The 21,284-nt window shown below is 40.0% G+C and overlaps 1 protein-coding gene across 10 annotated transcripts in view; it reads left to right on the plus strand.

The window, feature by feature from the left end:
• The first annotated feature begins 1,821 nt into the window (after positions 1-1,821).
• caska (calcium/calmodulin-dependent serine protein kinase a) overlaps positions 1,822-21,284 on the plus strand; it is a 343,590-nt gene continuing 324,127 nt past the window's right edge. For 8 of the 10 annotated variants that reach the window (XM_061970783.2, XM_061970781.2, XM_061970778.2 and 5 more), the window contains exon 1: positions 1,823-2,524. In XM_061970783.2, the coding sequence (XP_061826767.1) occupies positions 2,466-2,524 (59 nt within the window). In that variant the 5' untranslated portion in view covers positions 1,823-2,465. Of the gene's footprint in view, positions 2,525-21,284 lie in introns of all 10 variants that reach the window. The other 2 variants (XM_061970776.2, XM_061970777.2) reach the window with 1 other exon arrangement.

Below are 21,284 nucleotides of genomic sequence, written 5' to 3' on the forward strand. Positions count from 1 at the left end.
CAGTAAAGCTTTGCTGTTTTTAAAGACCTACGACAAGAATGCTAATCAAAGATCCTCTATGTAACAGTAAAGCTCTGCTGTTTTTAAAGACCTACGACAAGAATGCTAATCAAAGATCCTCTATGTAACAGTAAAGCTCTGCTGTTTTTAAAGACCTACGACAAGAACGCTAGTCAAAGATCCTCTATGTAACAGTAAAGCTCTGCTGCTTTTAAGGACCTACGACAAGAATACTAATCAAAGATCCTCTATGTAACAGTAAAGCTCTGCTGTTTTTAAAGACCTACGACAAGAATGCTAATCAAAGATCCTCTATGCAACAATAAAGCTCTGCTGTTTTTAAAGACCTACGACAAGAATGCTAGTCAAAGATCCTCTATGTAACAGTAAAGCGCTGCTGTTTTTAAGGACCTACGACAAGAATGCTAGTCAAAGATCCTCTATGTAACAGTAAAGCTCTGCTGTTTTTAAAAGGACCTACGACAAAAATGCTAGTCAAAGATCTTCTATGTAACAGTAAAGCTCTGCTGTTTTTAGGACCTATGACAAAAATGCTTGTCAAAGATCCTCTATGTAACAGGAAAGCTCTGCTGTTTTTAAGGACCTACGACAAGATTGCAAGTCAAAGATCCTCCATGTAACAGGAAAGCTCTGTCTATTTTAAGGACCTACGACAAGAATGCTAGTCTAAGATCCTCTATGTATCAGTAAAGCTCTGCTGTTTTTAAGGACCTACGACAAGAATACTAGTCAAAGATCCTCTATGTAACAGTAAAGCTCTGCTGTTTTTAAGGACCTACGATAAGAATGCTAGTCAAAGATCCTCTATGTAACAGTAAAGCTCTGCTGTTTTTAAGGACCTACGACAAGAATGCTAATCAAAGATCCTCTATGTAACAGTAAAGCGCTGCTGTTTTTAAGGACCTACGACAAGATTGTGAGTCAAAGATCCTCTATGTAACAGTAAAGCTCTGTCTATTTTAAGGACCTACGACAAGAATGCTAGTCAAAGATCCTCTATGTAACAGTAAAGCTCTGCTGTTTTTAAGGACCTACGACAAGAATGCTAGTCAAAGATCCTCTATGCAACAATAAAGCTCTGCTGTTTTTAAAGACCTACGACAAGAATGCTAGTCAAAGATCCTCTATGTAACAGTAAAGCTCTGCTGTTTTTAAGGACCTACGACAAGATTGCAAGTCAAAGATCCTCTATGTAACAGTAAAGCTCTGCTGTTTTTAAAGACCTACGACAAGAATGCTAATCAAAGATCCTCTATGTAACAATAAAGCTCTGCTGTTTTTAAAGACCTACGACAAGAATGCTAATCAAAGATCCTCTATGTAACAGTAAAGCTCTGCTGTTTTTAAAGACCTACGACAAGAATGCTAGTCAAAGATCCTCTATGTAACACTAAAGCTCTGCTGTTTTTAAGGACCTACGACAAGAATGCTAATCAAAGATCCTCTATGTAACAGTAAAGCTCTGCTCTTTTTAAGGACTTAATCAAAGATCATTTAAATGACAGGAGCATTTTGTTGATTTTTAAGAATCTCCAGGGAAAAAAGTTTTGACCTGAACTCAGGTGCCATGAATGTACCAGATATGGCCCACGGGTCGCCGGTTGAACAACCCTCCTGTCCCGAGGAAACTGCAGCCTTCACTGGCTTCCATCGCTGTCACTCCGCCATGTTGGCTCTAACTATTAACCCGCCTCAAAGAACTCTGGGAATTCTCCCGAGCCAACATGGAGGACTCCGGGCGCCAGTTTCATAAACGCTGGTGTGGGCGGAGCTTGGCTTTCTGGGTTGCTCCGTGGAGCTGAAACGAGGAGGTTTTATTAGGGCACACGGACGGACGGACGACGTTGACGTGGAGCGGAAAACACGACCCCACGGCCGTGGACGAGACGGATAGCTCGTGGTTCTTTCTCTGACAAGGAAGAGGAGCCAGAGTGAGCGAGAGAAGCCGACTGTGTGTCTCTCGGCGAACACCGAAAGGTTGTAAATCAGCGTGTTTCTCGGGATGTGAAGACCATCGTCAACCCACCTGGATCACGCGTGGAAACTCAATTCCCGTGGACGTCAATCAAAGTGGACGCAAACTAGCTTCCATTTGTAATGCTGGCGGGGGTGTCGCTTTCTTTTTGACACCGGAGTGTGCCACCGGGAAAGGCGGGGCCGAAGCAGAGGTCTCCCACACCGGGATTACGGAGCTCCCCCTCCGCCGCTCCATACCCAGCGACGCCGCGGATTCCTGAGGGGGAGCCGGGGAGCTTCCGCCGACGTTGACCGGGAACTATCCGCCACAGACACCGCCCCCGTTGGGCGTGAGCGGCGCGTGTCAGTCATCGCTGTCAACGGTCACCTGGTCGTGGCCCTTTTCCCTCCCCGTTTTGGAGCCTAACACGCGTTTATAGTCCGGGATTTTGGCACCCCCCCTCCCCTGCCGGACCAGGACTAGGACTATGGCGGACGACGACGTTTTGTTTGAAGATGTGTACGAGCTCTGCGAGGTGATCGGGAAGTAAGTCTTGCATTGTTGTGTCTTTATTGTGCACTCATCTTTAATGCAGCCTTACAATCGACCTTTGACCCCTTCGTGAAACACTGAAGTGTTTTTATGACTTATTCATAAAAGTTGTTGCATTCTCCACTTTTATGTATCGGATGTGCTCCAAATCATCCCAGTTGCTAACTTTCGGCACGGATTATAGGACACACACACACACACACACACACACACACACACACACACACACACACACACACACACACACACACACACACACACACGTGGTCATGGTTAGGGAGTGTCGGTTCAGGTTCATCCGGGCAGATTGGACTAACATCCAAACTTGTGCAGGTTATGAGGGTGTGTTTTCCAGGGGGCCAATGACACCATAGTGGCCCTTTTTGCAACATCCCTCCATCCATTTCCTACCGCTTGTCCCTTTCGAGGTGGCCGGAGCCTATCTCAACCCTTGACTAACACCCTCCCCCTTCCGCATCCCACCTCCCCGGATTGTAAATAATAGGGTTGTGGGAAAAAATCGATTCAAATTCGAATCGCGATTCTCACGTTGTGCGATTCATAATCGATTCTCTTTTTTTTTTTTTTTTTTTTTGTAATTATTTTTTAATATTTGTTTTTATTTTATTTTATTTTATTTTTTTATTAATCAATCCAACAAAACAATACACAGCAATACCATAACAATGCAATCCAATTCCCAACCCAGCAACACTCAGAACTGCAATAAACAGAGCAATTGAGAGGAGACACAAACACCACACAGAACAAACCAAAAGTAGTGAAAAAAATGATTTTCAAGGTAAAAAATAATTTTCAAGGTAAAAAATTTTTAAGGTAAAAAAAAAATTTTCAAGGTAAATTTTTTTTTTTTTCAAGGTAAAAAATGATTTTGAAGGTAAAAATGATTTTCAAGGTAAAAAATGATTTTCAAGGTAAAAAAAATTTTTCAAGGTAAATTTTTTTTTTCAAGGTAAAAAATGATTTTGAAGGTAAAAATGATTTTTAAGGTAAAAAATTATTTTGAAGGTAAAAAAAAATATTTAGAAGGTAAAAATGATTTTCAAGGTAAAAAATGATTTTCAAGGTAAAAAAAAATTTTCAAGGTACATTTTTTTTTTTCAAGGTAAAAAATTATTTTGAAGGTAAAAAATTATTTTGAAGGTAAAAATGATTTTCAAGGTAAACATTTTTTTTCAAGGTAAACATTTTTTTTCAAGGTTAAAAATGATTTTCAAGGTAAAAAAAAATTTTCAAGATATTTTTTTTTTCAAGGTAAAAAATGATTTTCAAGGTAAATAATGTTTTAAGGTAAAAAAATGTTTTAAGGTAAAAAAATGTTTTAAGGTAAAAACATTTTTTCAAGGTAAAAATTTTTTTTCAAGGCAAAAAATGATTTTCAAGGTAACATTTTTTTTTTCAAGGTAAAAAAAAAATTTATGGTAAAAAATTTTTTTCAAGGTAAATTTTTTTTTTCAATGTAAAAAATGATTTTCAAGGTAAAAAACGATTTTCAAGGTAAAGAATGATTTTCAAGGTAAAAAAAATTTTTCAAGGTAAAATTTTTTTTCAAGGTAAAAAATGATTTTCAAGGTAAAAAATGATTTTCAAGGTAAAAAAAAAATGTTTAAGGTAAAAAAAATGAATATTATCGACAACAGTATCAATATTAGTTACAATTTCAACATAGCAGCGATTAAAAATCCCTCATTGACATTATCATTAGACATTTATAAAAATAAAATAAAGAACAATAGTGTCACAGTGGCTTACACTTGCATCGCATCTCATAAGCTTGACAACACACTGTGTCCAATATTTTCACAAAGATAAAATAAGTCATATTTTTGCTTCATTTAATAGTTAAAACAAATTTACATTATTGCAATCAGTTGATAAAACATTGACAAAAATCTACTACTCTGCTTACATGTCAGCAGACGGGTAGATCCTGCTGAAATCCTATGTATTGAATAAATAGAGAATCCTTTTGAATCGAGAATCGTGTTGAATTGAAAAAAAAAAATATTGATTTTGAATCGAATCGTGACCCCAATAATCGATATGGAATCGAATCACCCAAAGATTCACAGCCCTAGTAAATAATCAAATGTAAATAATCAAATGTATATACTTGTTCTTATGCTATCTGAACTCACTATGTCCACTACTTGCTGTACATATCCTACCAAGTCAGACCTACACTGTTTCAATGCCCATTTCTCTGATGATGCAATTGTTGATAACTGAGGTGTTGATATCAACCAAACCCTCCACATCCCACCCCCCGGATTGTAAATAATGTAAATAATTCAATGTATATACTCTGATTAACTTGTGTGATGACTGTATTATGCTGATAGTATATATTTGTAGACCCCGATTTAAACAAGTTGAAAAACTTATTGGGGTCTTACCATTTAGTGGTCAATTGTACGGAATATGTGCTGAACTGTGCAATCTACTAATAAAAGTTTCAATCAATCAATGAGCTGTATTGGGGCGGAAGGCGGGGTGCACCCTGGCATATGAAGTACGATAAAAACATTAGAGCAGGGGTGTCAAACTCATTTTAGATCGGGGGCCACATGAAGAAAAATGTACTCCCAAGTGGGCTGGACCGGCGAAATCACGGCGCGATAACTTAAAAATAAAGACAACTTCAGATTATTTTCTTTGCTTAAAAATAGAACAAACACATTCTGAAAATGTACAAATCGTTATGTTGTTGGGTTTTTTTTTACACTTACATGTGGTTAATAGTATTCTATCTTTGTTTGTCGTTATTTATACTTTCTGAATACATGATGTGATAATATTCATTGGTGTTAATTTTCAATTTATCAAGTAGGGCTGGGCGATATATCGAGTTTGTAAGATATATCTATATTTAGAGTATTTATTAGCGAGAAGGTGTATTTTTGATTGTAAACAGAGGTCACGACACCTAGGGGGCGTGGGAAACATTTAGAGTTCTTTGCATGCATGTTATGGAATTTTACATAACATTTTCAATTGACTTAGACTCAGACAAACTTTAATGATCCACAAGGGACATTGTTCCACACAGTATCTCAGTTACAAAGAATGGAAAAGATTGTAATAATGTTATTGTATAATAATTGTAATAATATTAGTAAATTATCGACAAAAAACCTAAGCATTACATGGGACATGTAATTGTCAAAAAGACTACTAAAAGAGGTTTGGTAGATGAGAATTAATCTAAGGGTAAAATATAGTGTAGATATGCACCCGATTGCAGGAAATGCAGTCTTAATTTTCAAAATGTTCTTTTGGGGTTTGTATGGCAGGACTTAATGCTGATAGAAATGTTCTTTTTTCTGAATTTTTTATCTTTTTGTTTTTTGAAGCTTTGACTAGCTCAGGGGTCGGCAACCCAAAATGTTGAAAGAGCCATATTGAACCAAAACTACAAAAACAAATCTGTCTGGAGCCGCAAAAAATTAAAAGCCATATTACATACAGATAGTGTGTCATGAGATATAAATTGAATTAAGAGGACTTAAAGGAAACTAAATGAGCTCAAATATAGCTACAAATGAGGCATAATGATGCAATATGTACATATAGCTCGCCTAAGTAGCATGTTAGCATCGATTAGCTTGCAGTCATGCAGTGACCAAATATGTCTGATTAGCACTCCACACAAGTCAATAACATCAACAAAACTCACCTTTCATGCACAACGTTAAAAGTTTGGTGGACAAAATGAGACAGAAAAAGAAGTGGCATAAAACACGTCCTAGAAAGTCGGAGAAAGTTATACATGTAAACAAACTAGGGTGAGTTCAAGGACCGCCAAAATTAGTAGGACAAAACGGCGCTCGCCAAATACTCGAATCAATGAAGCATGTTTAATATAAACAGTGTGCTTTGTAACAATTAGGGAGGCTGGTGTCATGTTTGTCCTCCTACAGAAACCATATTAAAACGAAAAAATATTTTTTTTTCCCCTCATATTTTGCCATTTTTCATACATTTTTAAAAAAGCTCCAGAGAGCCACTAGGGCGGCGGCTCTAGAGCCGTGGTTTGCCGACCCCTGGACTAGCTTATTTGCAGAAGCTCCTTTAAAAAAGTAGAACGCTTCTGTCATTGTAAGGCGCAGTCAGGGCGTTGAGGGTATCCGGTTTGGTGGCTGCAGGATTAGGTCTTTGGTATTTGCAGATGATGTGGTCCTGATGGCTTCATCAGGCCAGGATCTTTAGCTCTCACTGGATCGGTTCGCAGCCGAGTGTGAAGCGACTGGGATGGGAATCAGCACTTCCAAGTCCGAGTCCATGGTTCTCGCCCGGAAAAGGGTGGAGTGCCATCTCCGGGTTGGGGAGGAGATCTTGCCCCAAGTGGAGGAGTTCAAGTACCTCGGAGTCTTGTTCACGAGTGAGGGAAAAGTGGATCGTGAGATCGACAGGCGGATCGGTGCGGCGTCTTCAGTAATGCAGACGCTGTATCGATCCGTTGTGGGGAAGAAGGAGCTGAGCCGGAAGGCAAAGCTCTCAATTTACAGGTCGATCTACATTCCCATCCTCACCTATAGTCATGAGCTTTGGGTCATGACCGAAAGGACAAGATCACGGGTACAAGCGGCCGAAGGCTCTCCCTTAGAGATAGGGTGAGAAGCTCTGTCATCCGGGGGGAGATCAAAGTAAAGCCACTGCTCCTCCACATGGAGAGGAGCCAGATGAGGTGGTTCGGGGATCTGGTCAGGATGCCACCCGAACGTTTAGGGAACGTCCGACCGGTAGGAGGCCACGGGGAAGACCCAAGACACGTTGGGAAGACTATGTCTCCCGGCTGGCCTGGGAACGCCTCAGGATCCCCCGGGAAGAGCTGGGCGAAGTGGCTGGGGAGAGGGAAGTCTGGGCTTCCCTACTTAGAATGCTGCTCCTGCGACCTGACCTCGGATAAGCGGAAGAAGATGGATGGATGGATGGATGGGCTTCTGTAATTGTGACAAAGAAAATAGACCAAAATCAAATGTCTACTGTAGAGGACGGAGTATCCAAAATGCGACTAATTTTGAAGGGTCGAAGTCTGGCACCTTGGTTTTTTTTTTAGCTGACCGGAAATGTGGCCCCCAGAACCATCTGGTTGAATATCCCTTGCCCCCCATGAACCGTGCCGTGCATTTTCAGTGAAAGAGTCAGAATGTGGAGCATATTTGCTTCTGTGGTAAGAGAAGAAGTAGTTAATGTGACAAGTGAGTCAGCCTGTGTTTGATGCGAATAAAAGCTGAAGAAATGTGTGCCTGAGTCACAAGGGCAGCTCAGACCCAAATGGAATTGAAGTCAGTGTTTTGGTGACCCTCACCCTGACAGTAAATCAAGGCTCATCTTGGACCGGACTTGAGCTATGATGATTGGATGGCCGCCTGGCTTGGCAGTGGAGATGGTGACTACAGCAACAGTCAAGGTCCATGACGCTGTAGTCATTTGTTGCTGTCATTGTTGCGCAATCTTGCGAGAATTCATTACGACAAAGTACAGCGTCATTGATACACACTTTATTGTTGGTTTTCTTGCACACCCTTTAATTACTTTCAAGCTTGTGGCTCTTTATGCGAGGCATATTTTGTTCAGATTTTGACCCAAAATGCGCAAAAATATCTGCAAAATCAAACCATTTTTATTCACTGGCTTTTAACCCAACATGAGACTTTAAACTGTTTTTAGCTTTTAACTTTTTGAACTGTTTTTAACTTTTAAACTGTTTTTATCTAACAAAACTGTTCTTAGGGTAATTTATATTTGCTTTTTAAATGTGTATTTTTATTTCTGTTTTAAATGTTATTTTTTAGTCTTTAGCCCTTTGTTTTTCAACTGTGCTTGTCTTAAAAGGGCTTTATAAATGAAGTTGGTATGGTATGGTAAACGATGAAAGGAGTAGCTTAAAGTTGGTTTGATTGATTGATTGAAACTTTCATTAGTAGATTGCACAGAACAGTACATATTACGTACAATTGACCACTAAATGGTAACACCTGAATACGTTTTTCAACTTGTTTAAAGGCCTACTGAAACCCACTACTACCGACCACGCAGTCTGATAGTTTATGTATCAATGATGAAATCTTAACATTGCAACACATGCCAATACGGCCGGGTTAGCTTACTAAAGTGCAATTATAGATTTTGCGCGAAATATCCTGCTGAAAACGTCTCGGTATGATGACGTCTGCGCGTGACGTCACGGATTGTGGAGGACCAGCTATTAAGTCGTCTGTTTTCATCGCAAAATCCCACAGTATTCTGGACATCTGTGTTGGTGAATCTTTTGCAATTTGTTCAATGAACAATGGAGACAGCAAAGAAGAAAGCTGTAGGTGGGAAGCGGTGTATTGTGGCAGGTGTTGTGCCGGATAACGCACCCCCGCCGTAGAATGCACCCCCTGACTGATTTGCCGGATAACACAGCCGGTGTTTCATTGTTTACATTCCCGAAAGATGACAGTCAAGCTTTACCATTGGCCTGTGGAGAACTGGGACAACAGAGACTCTTATTAGGAGGACTTTGAGTTGGATACGCAGACGCGGTACCGTGAGTGCGCATGCAGCTGCGGCTTCCAAACATTTGATCGCTTGCCCGTACGTGCGTGCCGCTATGTGCATGTCACGTACGTAACTTTGGGGACTTTGGGGAAATATATGTGCTGTATGAACTTTGGGGAGGTGAACGGTACTTTGGGCTGTAGGATTGAGTGTGTTGTGCAGGTGTTTGAGTTGTATTGGCGGGTTATATGGACGGGAGGGGGGAGGTGTTTGTTATGTGGCATATTAAATATAAGCCTGGTTGTGTTGTGGCTAATAGAGTATATATATGTCTTGTGTTTATTTACCGTTTTAGTCATTCCCAGCTGAATATCAGGTCCCACCCGCCTCTCACAGCATCTTCCCTATCTGAATCTCTCCCACTGCCCTCTAGTCCTTCACTCTCACTTTCCTCATCCACAAATCTTTCATCCTCGCTCAAATTAATGGGGAAATCGTCGCTTTCTTACTTGATGTTTTATCAAACGCATTTTTTCTATCGCGATGTATATTAATATTGTTTTATCGCCCAGTCCTATTATTTACAAGGTTTTTTTTGTGCAACCTTGAAATAAGTTGCATAGCATGTTAAAGTAATATGCTACATAGAGTATAAGCCTTGTTGTTATTGGATGTTCTCTGTCTGGGTTTTGGACCTAGTATTGTAAGGTGTGGCTTAAAAGATGGGTTCTGGGATGCGAGTAGTGACGGGCTAACTTTTTTTAAAGATGGGATTGGTTTTGACTCAAAATGGACAAAAATCTGCAGACAGAGTGGCACCGTGCTGTCAGAATAGATGAAAATCAGGCTGAATGGTTTTAGGTCACGCTGCATTGACTTTTTATATCACGGAGATATGGTTCTTTAGTGAAAACAGTGCATCATAGTAGTAGCTAGTCCTGCTGAACTTGGGAGAGGACAATAAAAAAAACTGGACTCAGAACTTGCAGACATTTAGAACTAAATGGAGGCAGCATTAGGGTTGATATTAGAGATGTCCGATAATGGCTTTTTGCTGATATCCGATATTCCGATATTGTCCAACTCTTAATTACCGATTCCGATATCAACCCATACCGATATATAAAGTCGTGGAATGAACACATTATTATGCCTAATTTTGTTGTGATGCCCCGCTGGATGCATTAAACAATGTAACAAGGTTTTCCAAAATAAATCAACTCAAGTTATGGAAAAAAAATGCCAACATGGCACCGCTATATTTATTATTGAAGTCAGAAAGTGCATTATTTTTTTTAACATGCCTCAATGGAATTTTGGACTTGCTCTCCCTGAGAGAGCATGAGGAGGTTGAGGTGTGGGGGCGGGGTATATTGTAGCGTCCCAGAAGAGTTAGTGCTGCAAGGGGTTCTGGGTATTTGTTCTGTTGTGTTTATGTTGTGTTACGGTGCGGATGTTCTCCCGGAATGTGTTTGTCATTCTTGTTTGGTGTGGGTTCACAATGTGTAGCATATTTGTAACAGTGTTAAAGTTGTTTATACGGCCACCCTCAGTGTGAGCTGTATGGCTGTTGACCAAGTATGCTTTTCATTCACGTGTGCGTGTGAAAAGCCGTAGATGTTATGTGATTGGGCCGGCACGCAAAGGCAGTGCCTTTAAGGTTTATGCTGCTGGAATTTTAATTTTACTGAGGGAACTCTCCTGAAGGAATCAATAAAGTACTATCAATTGTTACGTCTGACCAGTCTTCATCCCAGGGAATTAAAGTCACTGGTCAATCCCAAGTACTTTCAGATGACATATATGCAGAGTAAGAAGGACCATCAAGACAGAATAGGAATATTATCAAGTTTTACTAAAGTTTCAGGAGACCTGCCCACACCAATACATTGGGGACGGCGTGGCGAAGTTGGGAGAGTGGCCGTGCCAGCAATCTGAGGGTTACTAATTCAATCCCCACCTTTTACCATCCTAGTCACGTCCGTTGTGTACTTGAGCAAGACACTTCACCCTTGCTCCTGATGGGCCTGGTTAGCGCCGTGCATGGCAGCTCCCGCCATCAGTGTGTGAATGTGTGTGTGTGAATGGGTGAATGTGGAAATAGTGTCAAAGCGCTTTGAGTTCCTTAAAAAAGGTAGAAAAGCACTATACAAGTACAACCCATTTACCATTTACCATATTGGCGCTCTGTACTTCTCCCTACGTCCGTGTACCGTATTTTCCGCACTATAAGGCGCACCGGATTATAAGGCGCACCTTCAATGAATGGCCTATTTTAAAACTGTGTTCATATATAAGGCGCACCGCATTATAAGGCGCATAGAATAGACGCTACAGTAGAGGCTGGGGTTACGTTATGCATCCTGTAGTTGCAAGAGCTGTTGTGGCTCAATATTGGTCCATATATAAGGCGCACCGGATTATAAGGCGCACTGTCAGCTTTTGAGATAATTGGAGGTTTTTAGGTGCGCCTTATAGTGCGGAAAATACGGTACACAGCGGCGTTTTAAATAGTCATAAATTTTACTTTTTGAAACAGAAATCGATAATTTCCGATATTACATTTTAAAGCATTTATCGGCCGATAATATCGGCAGTCCGATATTATCGGACATCTCTACTTGATATGGTACATGGCACGTTAAAACGTAGGAATCGTATTTTCCACATTCACTAACATACTGTGCTAGGGATGTAGCAATGTGAGAATGTCATATCACTTATTGGGAACCAAATCATCATGGCCATCAATGTGCTGAAAAAGTTCTTATACACACTACAAAGTTTTATTTTAAAAATGTTATTGAAATAAATAGGAACACAATATACTTTCTTGGCAGAAGTAACATTAAAGGGGAACATTATCACAATTTCAGAATGGTTAAAACCATTAAAAATCAGTTCCCAGTGGCTTATTATATTTTTCGAAGTTTTTTTCAAAATTTTACCCATCACGCAATATCCCTAAAAAAAAGCTTCAAAGTGTCTGATTTTAACCACCCGTCCGTACATAGTGAAGCCAACACAAACAAACATGGCAGAAAGAACTGCAAGCTATAGCGACATTAGCTCGGATTCAGACTCGGATTTCAGCGGCTTAAGCGATTCAACAGATTACGAATGGTTGTAGTGTGGAGGCAGGTAGCGAAAACGAAATTGAAGAAGAAACTGAAGCTATTGAGCCATATCGGTTTGAACCGTATGCAAGCGAAACCGACCAAAACGACACGACAGCCAGCGACACGAGAGAAAGCGAGGACGAATTCGGCGATCGCCTTCTAACCAACGATTGGTATGTGTTTGTTTGGCATTAAAGGAAACTAAGAACTATGAACTAGGTTTACAGCATATGAAATACATTTGGCAACAACATGCACTTTGAGAGTGCAGACAGCCCAATTTTCATCAATTAATATATTCTGTAGACATACCCTCATCCGCGCTCTTTTCCTGAAAGCTGATCTGTCCAGTTTTGGAGTTGATGTCAGCAGGCCAGGGAAGCTAGGGTCAATATTCTTCTCTTGATCATCTTCGGTGGCATAAGGGACGGTGTGAGCCAAGACATCCAGGGGGTTTAGCTCGCTCGTCTGCGGGAACAAACTGCCGCCATTGCTTGCTGTGCTACCGAGGTCCTTTGTCCCTGAATTGCTCACACACTCCGGCAGATTCAATGGGGGTCTGGCGGCAGATTTCTTTGACTTTATCGTTGGAAATGCATCTGCTTTGAGTGTCGCAGGATATCCACACATTCTTGCCATCTCTGTCGTAGCATAGCTTTCGTCGGTAAAGTGTGCGGAACAAACGTCCAATTTCTTGCCACTTTCGCATCTTTGGGCCACTGGTGCAACTTGAATCCGTCCCTGTTCGTGTTGTTACACCCTCCGACAACACACCGACGAGGAATGATGTCTCCAAGGTATGGAAAACAGTCGAAAAAACGGAAAATAACAGAGCTGTTTTGACTCGGTGTTTGAGAAAATGGCGGATTGCTTCCCGATGTGACGCCACGTTGTGACGTCATCGCTCCGAGAGCGAATAATAGAAAGGCGTTTAATTCGCCAAAATTCACCCATTTAGAGTTCGGAAATCGGTTAAAAAAATATATGGTCTTTTTTCTGCAACATCAAGGTATATATTGACGCTTACATAGGTCTGGTGATAATGTTCCCCTTTAAACATTGTTCTGCCTTCAAAACCATAGTTTTATTCGAGTGTTTAAAGACTTTATATTCTTCGCCCGTTTTAATTTGTAAAAGTTCTAGAGTGTTTTTAAATAATAAAGGCAAAATGAGTGTTGCACGTTCGGTTTTATGTGATGTCACGCGGTTTCACTTCCTGTTGTACACACCTATGTGTCACATTCCTCCATGTATAGATTTATCCCTGTAGGCCCAATGTGCAAAATTAAATATCTTAGTTGCTCAGATAGCAATTTATTTATGCAAGTTTAGGTTCTGCTTTGTCGTTGTTTGTATTGTCTCTTGTATTCATGTTAGCATTTAAAGGGGAACATTATCACCAGACCTATGTAAGCGTCAATATATACCTTGATGTTGCAGAAAAAAGACCATATATTTTTTTAACCGATTTCCGAACCCTCAATGGGTGAATTTTGGCGAATTAAACACTTTTCTAATATTCGCTCTCGAAGCAATCCGCCATTTTCTCAAACACCGAGTCAAATCAGCTCTGTTATTTTCCGTTTTTTTCGACTGTTTTCCGTACCTTGGAGACATCATGCCTCGTCGGTGTGTGGTCGGAGGGTGTAACAACACCAACAGGGACGGATTCAAGTTGCACCAGTGGCCCAAAGATGCGAAAGTGGCAAGAAATCGGACGTTTGTTCCGCACACTTTACCGACGAAAGCTATGCTACGACAGAGATGGCAAGAATGTGTGGATATCCTGCGACACTCAAAGCAGATGCATTTCCAACGATAAAGTCAAAGAAATCTGCCGCCAGACCCCCATTGAATCTGCCGGAGTGTGTGAGCAATTCAGGGACAAAGGACCTCGGTAGCACGGCAAGCAATGGCGGCAGTTTGTTCCCGCAGACGAGCGAGCTAAACCCCCTGGATGTCTTGGCTCACACCGTCAAGAGAAGAATATCGACCCTAGCTTCCCTGGCCTGCTGACATGAGGGTATGTCTACAGAATATATTAATTGATGAAAATTGGGCTGTCTGCACTCTCAAAGTGCATGTTGTTGCCAAATGTATTTCATATGCTGTAAACCTAGTTCATAGTTGTTAGTTTCCTTTAATGCCAAACAAACACATACCAATCGTTGGTTAGAAGGCGATCGCCGAATTCGTCCTCGCTTTCTCCCGTGTCGCTGGCTGTCGTGTCGTTTTCGTCGGTTTCGCTTGCATACGGTTCAAACCGATATGGCTCAATAGCTTCAGTTTCTTCAATTTCGTTTTCGCTACCTGCCTCCACACTACAACCATCCGTTTCAATACATGCGTAATCTGTTGAATCGCTTAAGCCGCTGAAATCCAAGTTTGAATCCGAGCTAATGTCGCTATAGCTTGCTGTTCTTTCCGCCATGTTTGTTTGTGTTGGCTTCACTATGTGACGTCACAGGAAAATCGGACGGGTTAGGGTTAGGGTTTATAACGATGGTTAAAATCAGGCATTTTGAAGCTTTTTTTAGGGATATTGCGTGATGGGTAAAATTTTGAAAAAAACTTCGAAAAATAAAATAAGCCACTGGGAACTGATTTTTAATGGTTTTAACCCTTCTGAAATTGTGATAATGTTCCCCTTTAAGCTCGCTAGCCGCATATATTATGTGACTGGGCCAGCACGCTGTTTGTATGGAGGAAAAGCGGACGTGATGACAGGTTATAGAGGACGCTAAAGGCAGTGCCTTTAAGGCATGTCCCCAATATTGGTGGAAATCGGGAGATTTTCGGGAGGGGCACTGAAATTCGTGAGTCTCCCGGGAAAATCATGAGGGTTGACAAGTATGGGTGTGGCGGCTAATATGTTGCCATGGTGCACCGCCACGATCAAATACATCAAGGGGCAACCCTGGTGTCATACGGGGTGGAACAAGGACTGGTTCTTAGCTACCAAACAATTGTACGACGATTCATTTCTGATTTGTTACCACTCGATTTTTTTGACATGAACACGTTCATATCATGCGTCTAAATGCGCCAAAAAGTCTGTTGCTGTTGCTAGCATGAGCATTCTTACGATTAATTAGTTGTTTAATACGTGCAATACCGACTTCTATCTGATTTATTTGGAACAGCAACAACCTGAACATAGAGCACTGCACAGTGACAATTTTAGTTGAAATGTAAGACACGGTTGAGTAAATATTGCACATAATTAATTATAAGCCAATGTTACTAACTAGACCAGGGGTGCTCACACTTTTTCTGCAGGCGAGCTACTTTTCAATTGATCAAGTCGTGGGGATCTACCTCATTCATATATATAATCAATATTTACCTATTTATGAAACATATGTTTTTGTTAACAAGTTAAAGGTGTTTAATGATAATACAAGCATGTTTAACACATATAGTTAATATTGTTAATAAATTAAAGGTGTTTAATGAAAATACAAGTTTGTTTAATACATATAGTTAATATTGTTAACAAGTTAAAGGTGATTAATGATAATACAAGCATGTTTAACTTATATAGTTAATATTGTTAAGTTAAAGGTGTTTAAAGATAATGCAAACATGTTTAACACATATAGTTAATATTGTTAACAAGTTAAAGATGTTTAGTGATAATGCAAGCATGTTTAACACATATAGTTAATATTGTTAATAAATTAAAGGTGTTTAATGATAATACAAGAATGTTTAACACATAGTTAATATTGTTAACAAGTTAAAGGTGTTTAAAGATAATACAAGCATGTTTAACACTTTTAGTTAATATTGGTAATAAGTTAAAGGTGTTTAAAGATAATACAAGCATGTTTAACACACATAGTTAATATTGTTAACAAGTTAAAGGTGTTTAAAGATAATACAAGCATGTTTAACACTTTTAGTTAATATTGGTAATAAGTCAAAGGTGTTTAAAGATAATACAAGCATGTTTAACACATATAGTTAATATTGTTAATAAGTTAAAGGTGTTTAAAGATAATACAAGCATGTTTAACACACATAGTTAATATTGTTAACAAGTTAAAGGTGTTTAAAGATAATACAAGCATGTTTAACACTTTTAGTTCATATTGGTAATAAGTTAAAGGTGTTTAAAGATAATACAAGCATGTTTAACACATATAGTTAATATTGTTAATAAGTTAAAGGTGTTTTAAAGATAATACAAGCATGTTTAACACATATAGATTCCTTTCTTTCATGAAGACAAGAATATAAGTTGGTGTATTACCTGATTGTGATGACTTGCATTGATTGGAATCAGACAGTAGTGCTGATAAGGTCTGCATTTTCGAATAGAGGAGAAAAAAAGTCCTCCTTTCTGTCCAATACCACATGAAAGTGGTTGGTTTTTGGCATCTTATTTGTCCAGCTTCCGTACTCCTTTGTATACACTTTACAAGAAATACATTGTCGGCAAACTCCGTAGCTTGCTAGCTTGTGCACGCCAGCTTTCTGAGACTCTTATTTTGTTTGTGCAACTGTGCAGTCGGTCTTTGGAGTTTTGACGACAGGTACGGCGCCAGGGTCTGTTAAAATAAAGTGTTTCTCGCCTTCCAGTCGGTAATTTCAATGAGCTGGCAGCAGCCAGCGTCATCTCAGAAGACCCTCGGGTGCCGTGAATGTCAATCAAGTGACGAAAGTGACGTCATAGTGAAGATTTATGATCGCTCATTTTTAGGACTATTTTTTTAATGGCTGGCTGGCGATCGACTGACACACCCTCCCGAGATCGACCGGTAGATCGCGATCGACGTACTGAGCACCCCTGAACTAGACTCTTCTGATAGTCTATTTCATATGCAATTACCTGTAAATGTTCCCTGGCTGCTGCCGGGGTGACTAATAACTAAAAGCGAGCGCGTAAACGTCTGTTTGTGCAGCCGTGTGTTTATTTTCTGACGGGCTCGTCCTCTGCAGGCGTTTATTCCCTCGCATCCTCACCTTTTTTTGTTTTGCAAAATAGCTCCGGTACCCGCGCCACACCGAGGGACTTAGCAGCATGTTATCACAGCGCAGGAATGAAACATGGAGGGAACACTGGCTGTCGAGAGAGAGAGACTTTGTTTTCGTTTGGCTTTGAGGGGAAAGAGTGTTTCCGCTTTGAGCGACGCGTGAAGAAGCGAGCGCCGTCCAAAGCTTTGCGAGCGCGAACCTGACAGACGTCGTCAGTCACCCGAAGTCGCCTCGGTCTTCGAGAGTGTCTCGACGGCGCGACAAGAGCCGCCGCGCGTGTTGAGGCAAGCCTGAAAATGATGTCTTGTTCTTAAAACACAGGAGCCAAAAAGAGTCCTGTGGCTTCCTGCCAGCATCACGGCCAGTAGAAACACTCAAATATGAGCCAGTTGTACAAACACACATCCCATCTTCTTACTAATTTGAAGGACTTGTAACATGTGGCCCTCAAATACCAGTCAAACGCTCCATTTCCTGTGTTGGATCTACTTTGCTGTATTTATTCTGTGGACGTCACAGCCAACTGCTTTTTTCTTTTAGTGCCGAGTGGGTGAATCCTATGGCTGAAAACTGCATCACCTTATAAGTGTTTTACATCGGGCAATATCGATAATGTCATGACTTGGTCCGGGGTGTGTGCTTTTCCAGGATGCAACGGAAAGTTGGCTCGTGCGAGACGGGAATGAAGGTACATGATTTATTATTATCAAAAAAAAGAATAAATGAAAGCGCGCACAGTGGCGGAGAATAAACTATAAAACCAAAAGACTATAGCAAAAAAGTACAAACAAAAAACACGCACAATGGCGGAGAACAAACTCTGAAACCAAAAAGACTATAAATATGGAACAAAAACTTACTTGGCTTGGACAAAAGTAGTTGCTTGAGGAATTGACATGAAAAGAAGTATCAGGCATGAACAGAGCATAAATGTGTTGAGGTCGTCAGGACGAACAACAGAAAATGAATGAACTTAAATACTATGGACATGATTAGTGAAAGCAGGTGCGTGACTCAAAACGTGAAACAGGTGCGTGACGTGACAGGTGAAAACTAATGGTTGCTATGGTGACCAGACAAGGGAGTGAAAAGACAGAAACTAAACAAAACATGACTTAAAACAAAACATGATAATACAGACATGACAGATAATTATTGATAGGGATGTCCAATAATATCGAACTGCCAATATTATCGGCCGATAAATGCTTTGAAAAGTAATATCGGAAATTATTGGTATCGGTTTCAAAATTATCGGTATCTGTTTCAAAAAGTAAAATGTATGACTTTTTAAAACGCCGCTGTGTACACGGACTTAGGGAGAAGTACAGAGCGCCAATAAACCTTAAAGGCACTGCCTTTGCGTGCCGGCCCAATCACATGATATCTACGGCTTTTCACACACTCACAAGTGAATGCATACTTGGTCAATAGCCATACAGGTCACACTGAGGGTGGCCGTATAAACAACTTTAACACTGTTACAAATATGCGCCACACTGTGAACCCACACCAAACAAGAATGACAAACACATTTCGGGAGAACATCCACACCGTAACACAACATACAAACACAACAGAACAAATACCCAGAACTAGGGATGTCCGATAATGGCTTTTTTGCCGATATTCCGATATTGTCCAACTCTTAATTACCGATACCGATATCAACCGATACCGATATACACAGTCGTGGAATTAACATATTATTATGCCTAATTTGGACAACCAGGTATGGTAAAAAAATTAATAAAATAAAATAAGATAAATAAATTAAAAACATTTTCTTGAATAAAAAAAAAAGTAAAACAGTTACATAGAAACTAGTAATTAATGAAAATGAGTAAAATTAAGTGTTAAAGGTTAGTACTATTAGTGGACCAACAGCACACACAATCATGTGTGCTTACAGACTGTATCCCTTGCAGACTGTATTGATATATATTGATATATAATGTAGGAACCACAATATTAATAACAGAAAGAAACAAGCCTTTTGTGTGAATGAGTGTAAATGGGGGAGGGAGGCTTTTTGGGTTGGTGCACTAATTGTAAGTGTATCTTGTGTTTTTTATGTTGATTTAAAAAAAACAAAAAATAAAAACGTTACCGATAATAAAAAAAAACCTATACCGATAATTTCCGATATTACATTTTAAAGCATTTATCGACATGTCTACCCAGAACCCCTTGCAGCACTAACTCTTCCGGGACGCTACAATATACACCCCCCCCCCCCGCTACCCCCTACCCTTCTACCTCAACCCCGCCCACCTCAACCTCCTCATGCTCTCTCAGGAAGAGCATGTCCCAAATTCCAAGCTGCTGTTTTGAGGCATGTTAAAAAAAAAAAAAGCACTTTGTGACCTAAATAATAAATATGGCTGTGCCAAGTTGGCACTTTTTTTTCCATAACTTGAGTTGATGTTGTTCTCTTATTTTGGAAAACCTTGTTACATTGTTTAATGCATCCAGAGGGGAATCACAACAAAATTAGACATAATAATGTGTTAATTCCACGACTGTATATATTGGTATCGGTTCATATCGGTATCGGTAATTAAAGGTTGGACAATATCGGATATCGGCAAAAAAGCCATTATCGGACATCTCTAATTATTGATCATTTTTATGACGTGTCTCTGAAGGTTCTCATTCATTCAGGTCATTGTCATCTCAGCGTATTCAATAGATCACAAAATGTTTTTTGATACTTTTCTAAATAAAGGGCCCCACAAAAATGGCATTATTGGCTTTATTTTAACAAAAAATCTTGCGGTACATTAAACATATGTTTATTATTGCAATCACAGAACAAGTTTGTCCTTAAATAAAATAGTGAACATACAAGACAACTTGTCTTTTAGTAGTAAGTAAACAAACAAAGGCTCCTTATTAGTCTGCTGACATATGCAGTAACATATTGTGTTATTTATCATTCTATTATTTTGTCAAAGTAATAAGGGACAAGCTATAAAAAATGATTATTAATCTACATATTCATTTACTGTTAATATCTGCTTACTTTCTCTTTTAACATGTTCTATCTACACTTCTGTTAAAAAGGTAATAATCACTTATTCTTCTCTTGTTTGGATACTTTACATTAGTTTTGGATGATACCACAGAATCATAGAATGGTCATAATTTTAGTTCTCATGTGTCCAGGGACATATTTCCTGAGTTTATGAATATAACATGAATAAAAAAAAAAGATTTTGTGACGATAAGAATATCGATGTAATCATAGTAGTATCGGCTAGATACGCTCTTGTACTTGGTATCATTACAGTGGATGTCAGGTGTAAATCCACCCATGGCGAGGGTGAGGCCGGTGAGCTATTGTATCCTCGTACGGTGTGTAGTGAAGCATGTTTAGCTATTCCTCGTCCTGCAAGGATGATGCTTGTAAGAAACGTACTTAATTAGAATGAGTGATTTAGAAGTAGCTAAAGCACGGCCGATTGCGGATCGACGTTAGCTGCTAACTAGCTAGCCATGTCTTAAAGCACCTCTTCCTGAGGTCGTTTCAGTGTTCACCTTTCTTAGTTTTTAAGCCAAAATGCGTCCGTTCTCCCTTTTCTGTCTACACACTGTGTCTGCTTGTAAGTAGGGATGTCCCGATCCGATATTTGGATCGGATCGGCCGCCGATATTTGCAAAAAAACGCGTATCGGCAAGGCATGGGAAAATGCCGATCCAGATCCAGTTTTAAAAACAAACTCCGGTCCGTGTTTTCCAACGCACCGATTTAAATAATACATTCCACTTTTCTGCTGCTCCCTAATTTCCGTTCCGCATTTTTCAGCACACCTTCAACACATCCACAGGTCTGTGGATTCTCACGCAGTTGCTTTTAGCTGCTGGCATTACACGACAGGCTCTTCTGACTCTTTCCTGTGTCTCCCTCTCACAGACAGCAAGTGCACCTTCTTACACACGTCACATACTGTCACGTCATACGTCACATACTGTCACGTCATACGTCACATACGTATACGCCCTCCCCGAGCAGAGCGGTAGCAGCATGGCTAACGTTAGCTGTGATGCTAGCGTAGCCGTGTGACCAATGTTCCCTCTAAGGTGCGCGCCTGTGCGCATAGCAATTATATGCCATGCACAAAATCAAATAAAAAAAATAAGCG

Source organism: Nerophis lumbriciformis, linkage group LG13 (genome assembly GCF_033978685.3).
Source record: "Nerophis lumbriciformis linkage group LG13, RoL_Nlum_v2.1, whole genome shotgun sequence".
Taxonomy (NCBI): Eukaryota; Metazoa; Chordata; class Actinopteri; order Syngnathiformes; family Syngnathidae; genus Nerophis; species Nerophis lumbriciformis.